The following is an 11862-nucleotide window of genomic DNA, read 5'->3' on the forward strand; positions in this document are numbered from 1 at the left end:
ACACTGAATTCAACTTTCATTCCTTAAATGACACTCCGTTGCTTTTTCCATCCGGTCACCGTTAACTGCGCTGTGAAAAGACGATTTTGCCCCTGTGGGCCCCACCACCCTTCTCCCTCCTCTCCTCCTCCAGGCCACCGCGTCCTCCCCCAGCCTGTGGCCACCGCCTCCGCGTACGCGCGGCCACCTCCCTGCGGCGCCCACCCGCGGAGGGGAACCCCGTCGTCACCAGTGGGTGCCTTCTCGGATTGCCCGTGGAGGAACTCGAGCACGGCGGACGCATGCGCGAGCAGCTCGCGCGTGAACCGGCACCGCGCGGCGGCGTCGACCCCCGTGTCGCCGCCCTGGTCCTGCGCAACCTCCTCAGGGAGCACGGTGAGAAGCTCCAGCATGGCGGGGGTGGCAGGTGCAGCATCCGTGCGAAGAGGCCGTCGACGCCGCCCTCGGCGCGGAGCGTGAGCGCGGCGAGCGCCAGGCAGATCTGTGTGAGCAGCTGGCGTGGGGCCGGGGCGGCGCAGAACCGCCGCGCGGCCAGGAGCAGCACGTCGAGGAGCTACGGCGCCAGGCCGAGCCCGGGGAGCGCGGGGCTGGGGGACTGGATCTTCCGGCGGAGCATCTGCGCGGCGAAGAAGAGGAGGTCGGCGGGCGGGGGCGGGTTTGGGGCGGCCAGGAGGGAGGTAGCGACCGCCCACACCTGCGGAGACCGTTCCAACGCGAGGAGCCACTGGTTGGCGGCGAGGCGCGCCGAGGGGCTCGCGTCGTGGTTGAGCGCGTACACGGCGGCCTTCTCCTCAGGCGGCGTGGCCACGCGTACGCGGAGGCGGTGGCCGCGGGCTAGGGGAGGACGCGGTGGCCTGGAGGAGGAGAGGAGGGAGAAGGGTGGTGGGGCCCACAAGGGCAAAATCGTCTTTTCACAGCGCAGTTAACAGTGACCGGATAGAAAAAGGCAACGGAGTGTCATTTAAGGAATGAAAGTTGAACTCGGTGTCAAATAGGGAACAAAAATTTTTTGAGGGCCAAGAAAGGAACGGGTCATTTGTCTGGTGTCAAATAAGGAATTCTCTCATACTTGTAGCATGGCTTCGGACTAGACAAATGCTTGTTGCGGTCTAGATCCTGAAGCCTCTCACGCCGAGGACTTCCGCGAGCTCAACAGTCGTCACCGCTGGCGCCACTGGTCCCCGCGCAGGGTGGCAAGGCCAGTGCCGGAGGACCTCATTGGCCTCTGCTTCAACTGCCTCGGCGATGACCATGTCGAGGCGGACTGCAAGTTTCCATCGCGTTGCCGCAGCTGTCGCCATGAGGGGCATCGTGCGCGCTTCTGCCCTAATGCCCCCAACCGTTGCCGGCTCTAAGAGGGGACGCTCGCCTGCTGTTGCTGGTGGTCGGCGCGGTGCGCCTCGCCGTCGGCCTTCTCTGGCGCAATGGCAGCCGGCCCGTGATGATATGGTTTCTGCTCGTTCCGCGTCGACCGGTCGGTCCCCGTCCGTTCCACGCTGCTGTGCTCCGCCCAGCCCGGAGGCGGCTAATCAGCCGGCTTCTGGTGCTGAGGTCACTGGCGGCTCCGGGGGGTTTTCGGCCACCGCCAACCATGACGCGGGGGAGCCGCCCACCGTAGATCCGCCTGTGCTGGCGGGGCCGACGGCAACCGCGCGGGCGAGCGGTGGGCAGTCTGCGTGACCGCGTCTTCAACTCAGGCGCCATCGCCGCCCGGTGGTGGTCGAGCGCCCCGTCGTCGAGCTCGTCGTCGTCCCCCACTCGGCAGAGATCCAGGCTGCTGAGGATGCTTTGTCTCTAGCATTGGTTGCCATGAATGGTGGCACCAGACCGCCGGTTACGCCGGCGATGGTACGGGAACACATCCGTCGTCGTTTCCTAATTGACGATGCAGATATGTCGGTACTGCGGCATGCACCGAAGGACTTCATCATTCGGTTCAGTCGTAGGGAGGACCTTGAGTGGGTACTGCACGTGCCGCCGCTGGAGGGAGCGTCGCCGTTCTTCCTCACGCACTACTGGAAACTAGATTTTTCTTGTGTGCCGTATATATTTTCTGTCGGTTGCACAAAAACTCACAGTAAAAATATAATTTACCCTGTTGGTTCTCCAAACTCACAGGGTAATACATATAACCCTGTCGGTTTAAGTGATACGCATAGGGAAATTAGCTCATAGGATAATTACCTACAATTCCCTGTGAGTTACGTAATTTCTCTGACATATGTACACAGGGTAATTTGGGATAAAAAACGCGCCCATTTTCCCTTCTATGTTTTTGCTTCGTGGGCTTCTTCGCGCTTTCGCCGGCCCGGCTTTGCGCCTGTGGACTCTATGGATCCAAAAGGCAAAGAATGAAAAAAATGTCAGACCTTATCCATCCCCCAGCGCCCTCAGCCTCCAGTTGCATCCGCATCTCCACCCGCCACCCAGCTCCCGTTCTGTCGCGCCTCCGCCTCTCCACCCGGCTAGCTCCTGGCCATCGTCACCTCTGCCTCTCCAGCTGCCCAGCTCCCGGCCATCGCAGCGTCCACCTCTCCACCCGCCCCAGCTAGTGGCCCACCCGCCTCCACTCTCCTAGATCGGCCGGTGGTCCTCCCGCCTCTAGCCAGGAGGCAGCGGCCCGTTCGCCTGGCGGGCTGGTGGCCCTTCCACCACCGGCCGCCGGTGTCCCATCCTCAGCTGGCCATCCATCCGCAGCCAGCCGTCCGTCCACCTCAGCTCTGCCTAGATCGACGCCTGTCCGCCCCGAGCCAGCCGCCCACCTCCTCGCAGCGAGTAGCCACCACGCCGACGCCCACATCGACGTCATCGCTTGCCTGATCCAAGCCTCCGTACAGGCGCATCTAAGGTTTGCCTTGGACCCACTGCACCGGTCGCAACATCCCGCAGTCTTTCTTCCGTCTAATGTCATGTGAATCTATAAGTAATTGCATGGCGTGAGCCCTTCCCTGAACCCTTTCCCTTTTTTATGTGGAATGTGATGGATTGTGCGGTGGTCATCGTAGGTAGCATCTTCTGTCACTGGATCCGTCACCTTCCGCAAGAATCTGCTCTGCCGCTGGTTTGATTGGAGAGATCTATTACCTTCAGCCATATTTTGCTACGCCACACATCAGAAATTGAGAAGCACCATTGAGGTTCACTTGTAGACTTAAATTTACTGATGTTCCTTTCATAATTGCTATTGCTAATTTTATTGATAAGCGATGTTTCTTTCACTGTTTCTACAGCCTATAGCAGCAATAGAAGCACCCACAATCATCTTCAGTTGTCCTTTTGCTTCAAGGTACAACTATTTCTTTTTGCTCTATTTAGTAATCTGCTCTCCAGCTAATAGAGATGAATGGTTGTCATGTTATGTTTGCCATTCTGTTTTGCTTTGCTGTTATGTGGTTGTATCGGTTCAGATTTGTTAACTTTGCTAGGCAAATGTCTTATGTTCGAGAATGATAGGATCTCTTTGAAGTTGTACAATGCAAGCTTTTTTTTGAAACAATGTGACATAGACAACATGCATGGTATGAATTAGTAATTAACACTTTCATATTTAAAAACACAGAGATAATTGAAATGCTACGCACATGGATGTATAGTGGTTGGCAGCGTGGGAAAGCTCCATCTAGTGAATGGACTGAACAAACTACTGAATTCCTGGATCATGCATTCTCTTTATTAGGTGTGGTTGAAAATGAGACCACTAAGTGTCCTTGTGCCATGTGTCGAAACTATTTTAAGCATAAAAGGCATACTATTGAGCTCCATTTGTGTAAATATGGTTTTAAAGAAGGCTATGAAATCTGGACAGAGCATGGCGAGAGCCATGTTAGTCATGATGATTTTTTTGACGGACGTAAAACTACTCACAGAAAAATCAATAACCAGCCGATGTCCGGTGTCTCCTTCGTCGAGCCTGACCCCTCCCTCTCCCCTGAAGATCCATCTTGCTAGGGAGGACGAGATTCACAGTTGAGACAACCTCAATCCAAGCTGTGAAGGCATTTGCTAGATCTATAGCTAGTAGATCTATTTTTTTGGTTTCATTCACAACACACATGATTAATGCAGGGAGTAACTTAGTGGTTCTTGGAGGAAAGGGATAGCAATGGTTCTGGAAGGGCAGAGAGAGCAGTGGTGCCATCTCGGGGCTTGTTTCATTGGTAGATTAGGGGGTTTGTAGTTTGATTCATTCATACATTGGGCTGGTTTTATGTGGATGTATGTTGAGCGGCAAATTGAAGGCATCTAACAAATGCACTACTAATTTGACATACAGCTAAATAGCTGTTATTAGAATTGGTGCTTCACTATTGTCTTGATTAAGATAAGTGTTACTTTATTTTTTTTATCAATAACATGATAAGCTGTTCATCAGTATTGCCTTTATATTGTATAGGCTGTTCATTAGTGTTACTTTTTGTTGTGTTTATGAATGTGCTCTGCTATGTTGTGATGCACATGGCACAAGGACACTTGATGGTATCATTTTCAACCACATCCACATGATGAGAGTCTTCTTAGTCATGATGAATATAGCACTGTAGGTACTGAGGAGGGTTCAATGAAGTTGACCGTATGGATGATATGCTATTTGATCTGGTTGGTGGACATCCACCAGCTATAGATGATACGCCAACATCCTCTACCCAAGCCTTTTATAGAATGGTTGCTAATGCTGATGAATTGGTGCATGATAAAACTACCCACTCGTCACTTTCTGCTGTAGCTCGCTTGCTTGCTGTGAAGTCAATGTACAATATGTCAATTGACCACTATGATGATTTCTTAGAAATAATCCATGAACTCCTGCCTCCAGACTCTAAGTTGCCAAAGAACTTCTATGAGTCGAAAAAATGCTAGATGGCCTAGGTATGCCATATGTTAAAATTGATGTGTGCTATAACAATTGCATGCTTTTCTATGGAGATAACAAGAACAAAGATAAATGTGACTTCTGTAATGCTAATCGATATGAAGAAGGCCGGAACAAAGTTGCACACAAAGTTTTGCGTTATCTTCCAATAACGGATAGACTACAAAGGCATTATGCACATGAAGAAACAACCAAGCTAATGCGATCGCACAATCGCTCCACGTCTGGTAAAATAGTCTACCCTTGTGATGGAGAAGCATGGCAGCAATTTGATGTGGACTTTCCAGATTTTGGAAGGGAGCCTAGAAATGTGCGACTTGCTGTTTGCACTGATGGCTTCACACCATTCAGATTGAATGCTGCTGCATACTCATGTTGGCCGGTGTTCATTGCTCCACTAAATCTGCCCCCAGGCATACTCCTAAGACCAGAGTATATTTTTCTTGCCCTTGTAGTCCCTGACCATGAGCATCCTAGAAGGAAATTGAATATTCTAATGCAGCCCTTGGTCGATGAACTAAAAAAACTATGGGTGGGGGTCCAAACAAAGGATGCTTCACTCAAGCACAGCTTTACAATGAGGGCAAGTTACCTTTGGTCAGTGCATGATTTTTGTGCTTATGGAGACTTTGCTGGATGGAGCACCAATGGCAAATTAGCATGTCCATGTGGATATGGTTGCCAAGGATTTCAACTCCGTCATGGACGTAAGGCTTGTTGGTTTGATTGTCATAGGCCCTTCCTTCCTATAGATCATCCATTTAGAATGCAAGCTAATGCATTTCGTAGGAACACAATAGTGCTTGAGGAACAACCTAGGCGCTTAACAGGGCAGGAAGTGGAAGACCATCTACAGAAGTTTGTAGATGATACACCAAACTATGGAAAACTACACAATTGGACTTTTGTGAGCTGCTTTAGGCAACTTCCATACTTTTCTAAGTTAAAGCTCCCACACAACATTGACTTAATGCATAATGAGCAAAATGTTGGTGAAACTATTTGGAACACTTGCTTTGACATAGTTGAGAAGACCAAAGATAATGTGAAAGCTAGACTAGATCAAGCTGATATATGTGTCCGGCCTTCGCTGAATTTAGTGAGAAATAACAAGGGGAAGTGGAAAATGCCAAGGGCTCCATTCTGCATTAACAAAGATGACAAGATAACCATTCTTCAGTGGTTCCAAGATCTAAAATTTCCTGATGCATATGCAGCCAACATCAGGCGTGGTGTTAACCTGGTGCAAAAAAGGATTTTAGGCCTCAAAAGTCATGACTTCCACATCTTTGTTGAGCGCCTTCTCCCAGTTGCATTCCGGGGATTTCTTTTAGAGGTTGTATGGCATTGTTTGGCTGAGCTTAGCTTTTTCTATAGACAGTTGTGTGCTAAAGAGCTTAGTAAAGACATTGTTCGTTCTCTAGAAGAGAATGTTCCTGTGTTGCTGTGCAAATTGGAGAAGATATTTCCTCCTGGTTTTTTCAACCCTATGCAACACTTAATCATACATTTACATTATGAGGCACGATTAGGAGGGCCTGTCCAAGCCCGTTGGATGTACCCGTATGAGAGGTAAATCTCAGAATCAGTTCTGTGACATAAAATTTTATTTAGAATTTTGTCCATGATATCTTCGTATCAATGTGTAGGTTTATCAAAAAACTTAAGAAGAAAGTAAGAAATAAGGCACGTGTTGAGGGTTGCATTGTTGAGGCTTCTCTAGTTGAAGAGGCTACAAATTTTGTGTCCTTGTATTTTAGAGCAAGCGCTCGGTCTACTAAAAACAAGATGCCCTGATATGATGATGATGCCTCTACGTTTGAAAGCGTATGTGACCTCGAAATTTTCCAATACTCGGGTAGATGCATCAGCCCAAGAGGTACCCGTGAGCTCTCTAGAGAAGAGTACAAGGTTGCCTTTCTGTACATACTAACTAACATACCTGAGATGGATGATTTCTTTGAGTACATACTTCAAATCACAATCACTCATTTATTTCAATTAAGTTATGATATGTGTGCATAATAGTAATTCTATTAATGTAGAAAATTTGACAAGGAGCAGTGGAAGAGCCGTGTTGTTCCAACTGAACCGCAGAAACGTGAATTGAGACTAAATGGCTGGAATTATGGCCATTCCATAAAACAAGGGCCATATTTTTTTGAATGGTTCAAGGACCAAGTAATGTCCCTATGCATATGAGATTGCATTTGTGTTAGTTTCATAGCAGACACCGCTAACATATAAACTACAATTTGCAGTGCATGCAATCATCTATTGTTCACAAAGCTTTGTGTCAAATGTCATATGGTTTCTGTACTCGAGTTCATTGTTATGGTTGTTATGATGTCAACGGTTATAGATTTCGTTCTGAGCAGTATGAGAAGGGAAGATCTGGACTAACCACTTGCAATACTGGTGTTTGTGTGTCTTCTTATGATGAAAGTGGCAATGTTCTTGATTATTATGGTGTCATAGAAGACATCATTAAAATTGTTTGGGAAGGGAGCATGCCATTTGAGTTGGTTTTATTTTATTGCCGTTGGTTTGATCCAACACCCAATGGACTACGGCGCACTGAGAACTTGGGTTTGGTAGAGATTAAGCACACATCAAGATTATCAAATTTTGACCCATTTGTCATGGCTGCTCAAGTTAGTCAAGTTTACTATCTACCTTATCCATGTAAAAATAGAGAAGATCTCATGGATTGGTCAGTAGTGTATAAAGTTGCTCCACATGGACACATACCTCCAATTAATAGCAATGTTGATTCTAGTCTTTGTGAAGGGCCAACTCAGGATGTTGAATTCTTCCAAGAGGACGGATTAGATGGCACCTTCGTTATTGACTTGGGAGCTGCATTGGACTCTATAACATCATTGGTCTCAGATGAGATTACTGATCCTAAAGACTTGGAAGAACTAGAGAAAAATCTAGCTGAGATTGAGGAAGAACATGAAGCTATAGATGAAGAGATAGAGTCTACAGATGAAGAGAATGAAGATTCAGATGAAGCTTACGATTGAATTTCAATGTTTACTATAGTATTTTGTGTATTGTACTCTCTATTTTGTGAACTTTGTGTTCTCCATGCCTAGGATCTACTGTATTGAACCTTTATTAATGTATATGGTATTGCCTATGTACTGTGTACTTCGCTACATTCAAATCGTGTGATTGCCACCAGTGTAGATTAATTACCACTATGATGATTTCTTAGAAATAATCCATGTTATTGCCTATGTACTGTGTACTTCGCTAGATTCAAGTCATGGCTCCAAACTTGTGAAAATTATGTTGTACAGAATGTTATATTTGTATTTTAAATCTGCATGGTAAATCTCACTTATAATTTTCCATTGCAGATGGTGAGTAGCATTCGTCACAGCCGTAACAGTCGTGCAAAAGGGAGTGCTTCTCGTGTTTCAAACTCAAGTGATGGTGCCTCTCAAAGATCAAGGTCTGATCCTCCTTCCCAAAGCCTTAATGCTACTGAACCTATCCATTCTATACAGTCAGCTAAGCAAAGGGGAGAAAGCAGGGGTGTCTAACAAAGTTAAAAATGCCGGTGTGTGATCGCAAGGTTGCCCTTGAACCACTTGGTGATACGTGAGTACACAATCATCTCTACATTTTGTCTCCCAACTTTTCAACCCTTTTACTAACCATTGTTTACATGTCTTTCATCTTGTACCGGTGAAAAGGCAATTTACTTATGTTGGTTATTGTGGTTATAAGTACTCTACTCAAGTTGGGGTTATTATTAAGAGAGAATACCTAGGCCTGGTAGATGACAAGGATCAAAATGGTGTAGTTCTTAACACCCGCCCAGCACTGGAGTGGGCTGATTATTTCCTAACACCAAAGGATAGAACGGGACAGACTGCTGGAGATCGTGTATTTTCTGAATTTTGGGTAAGTAAGATGAATTTTGTATAAGTTGACACACCTGTACCATACTACTATGGTTACTATATGTGTAATTATTTGTGGTCATTCCTTGCATGATGAAATGACTTTCTTCACTTTTGCATGTAGCGTTTGTTTCAAGTCAAAAGGGAGGATCAGCAAGAAGCAGACCGTGTTTTGGAAAATTATGTTAGGAAAAAGGTCAAGGACATTTTGTACCAAGCTCATGTGGATGCTGTCAAGGTGTACTACAAGGACGTACTGAAGCAGAACCTAGATGACAAGTTGGCACGACCGATAGAGCTTACATATGAACAATACCTGAATGGCAGAGTGAAGTGGTGCAAGCGTACTGCATGACCTTCTCTTTGTCATTATTGGTGCTCAGAAGAGTTCCTCACAAAACGAAAGAGGGGGCAGGAATCTCGGTTATCTTCTGATGATATTGCTCAAAATCATGGTGGATCTAGACCATTTGGGGGACAAGACAACTTTTGGTTGGCACACTTCTTCTCTTTATATAAATTACATACAGAACTCTCTTGAGAATGGTATGCATACTTATTCCTTATTGCAGGGTGAGAAATTTGGCCCTGGGAGTGCAACTAATATGAACACTTTCAAGGTGATGAAGTGTGGCATGAAAAATGTGGATGACATTGGTAGACCTGGTGCAATCAGCAGCCGCAAAGCACAAAAGATTGTGGTATGTATCTAACAAGCTGCTGCTTGTAGGTTCTGACATAATGCTTCATGTTCAATCTTGTTTGGTTATAGACATTAGAGTGGTCTATCTAGTAGAAAATGCAGCCATCATTAGAGTGCTCATCTTAAAATAGAATTTGGGTATGTTGAATAAATGGCTTAATTTTAGACTAAATAGTTGTGTCTAGCATCTTCAGTTTGTAGCAGCTTGCCAACTAGTCCTAAACATGACTGATAATGTCTTTTCCTTTCTAGGATGAGTATACAGCAAAGTCCTAGGCTGCTCATCCAGAAGGGCTGGAGCAACATGAGTTGGATGGACAAATTCTGTATGATCTATCTGGTGCCTTGCGCCATGGTCGTGTAGCCATTGCAAATGGTGCTGTCAAATTGGCTGATGTGCGGGCTGTTGTCAAGAAAAAAATCCTGCATCTTCAAATGTAGCATCTTATCGACGCACGGCCAAAGATAATCGGAATTTACGTCATGCAAATAGGTGTTTACATGAGTGCCTTAACCAGATGGGGGAACTTAATAATGACCTAATACTAGTATGGATGTGAATTCGTGTGTCTATTTATTGATTAAAGAAAGCACACTCCTAGTAGTTTATTTTTGAACTACTATACTTGTTTGGATGTAGGATCTTTATCGCAAATTGGATCAGGAGGTTCCAGAAAATCATAAAAGGCGCCTTGCAGCTCTACAAGCAAATGTAAGTGCATTAACTTGATACTTGTACCTATGAAATTGGTATTAATTATGACAAAAAAACCAGCTGGTCTAAACCATTTTAAGTAGACAACTGATATGTTTTGATGTCAGAATGACAACACGCAGTGCAGCAGTGAGGGAGTGGCCTCATATTGATGGCTACTGTAGTTTCCAACTTTCCATCTTAGTTTTAACCTCATGGTAAGCTGTACTTCTAGCTGTACTGAAACTTGCCACCTCCAGTAAGGAATTTGTAATTTAATCCCACGGGAATATGAAGGTTTGACATAGCTAGTAGATGATGAAATAGACTTTGAAATCTTGTGCATGTCTAAATAATTCTTTCAGCTCCAGAATTTCATGGAATGCCAATTCATTTTATTTCTTATCAGGACCACTATTCACTTATATATGCTTCATGTATGGTGTTGGTGTAAAAGGAAATCATGTATAAGACAATTAATTAATGTTTATCAGTCCTAAAATCCAATTGATATTTATAAGGTATTATCATTTTGCAGCTGCCACTAGTTCATCCCATGTTGGTGAGGACTTGGATGGTGAGGACATGGATGGAGAGGACGAAGAGGACATGGATGGCAGCTACATGGAAGGAGTTGATCTAGACATCACTTGTAGATTCTTGATGAAATACTTGAGTCTAGATACCACTTGTAACAAACAAACTAGATATCCATTTGCATTGTTGTCTTGTGCTTGTACTCTTATCACTATCATGAGCTTCTATGGTTGACTTGAACAAAATTGATTTGCTTAAGCTTCCAAATCCGGTTTGAACCAATGACAAGCTTCTTCACACCTCTTGCAAGGATTATCTTGCCAATGTTGTATTTGTCACTTGTTGGCAATCCAAATTAAATCAAGTACTTGGGTTTACTTAGCTCATGAACAAATTCATATACTAACTACTAGATCAATTAATCATTCAAGCAATAGTGGTAGGCTATGAATGTAAACATTTCATTTGTTATGCATGATCCTATGAAGTATGTACTATATACACTTACCGCATACTAGTAAGGGATGAAATGAGCATGCACATTACAATGATACCTTTACCATGTTGGAGTAGAGGATAGTCATATAGATTCTCCAATAGCAATGTGACGTCTAATTATAAGCTTGGTGAGGACCAATAGATACCATTTTAAATTCCATTCTTCACCCATATGAAATGAACACCACTTATGATCAAGTGCACTTCTTGTTGTGGTTGGCTTGCTTTATCTTTTGATCAATGCTTGCATGAGAGCATCAACATGAGAATACCACTTGAAATATTATGATTAGCTCTCTTTTGGGTGTTGCTTGCTTTTCTTGGTCAACCCTTTTGATTGCTTCAACTAAGCATCTCAATATTTCTCGGATCACCACTTCAATGTTAGCCTTCCAAGTACCACACTTGGTTTACCAACTCATAGGCGGCAAGCCCCTACAATAGGAAGAAGTGACCTCTCTCCAAGAACCATTCTTGATACTCACTTAAAATAACTTGATTGATTGATCCAAGTGATGGACTTAACTTGATGAGTAACCTTGATTCCTTCTTTAAGTCCTTTTCTTTCTACTAAATGATCTTCAATCATACCTAGAACTTAAACTTCATCTTCCACTTAAGTTTGATCTTGATCTTCATCTTG

General features: G+C 44.9%; 1 protein-coding gene across 1 annotated transcript; it reads left to right on the forward strand.

Annotated features, from left to right (window-relative positions):
• The first annotated feature begins 6817 nt into the window (after window positions 1–6817).
• Window positions 6818–7899, forward strand: LOC136469851 (uncharacterized). The gene is made up of 3 exons (XM_066467887.1): window positions 6818–6834; window positions 6916–7051; window positions 7132–7899. The coding sequence occupies exons 1-3, from the start codon at window positions 6818–6820 to the stop codon at window positions 7897–7899; spliced, it is 921 nt and encodes a 306-aa protein (XP_066323984.1).
• Window positions 7900–11862: the final 3963 nt, after the last annotated feature.

Source organism: Miscanthus floridulus, chromosome 8 (assembly GCF_019320115.1).
Source record: "Miscanthus floridulus cultivar M001 chromosome 8, ASM1932011v1, whole genome shotgun sequence".
Lineage (NCBI taxonomy): Eukaryota > Viridiplantae > Streptophyta > Magnoliopsida > Poales > Poaceae > Miscanthus > Miscanthus floridulus.

Excerpts from the sequence above, each read along its gene's own strand:
- LOC136469851 (XM_066467887.1), top strand. Across the intron at positions 7,052-7,131 it reads TTGAATGGTTCAAGGACCAA|TGCATGCAATCATCTATTGT; the intron begins GTAATGTCCCTA and ends TACAATTTGCAG.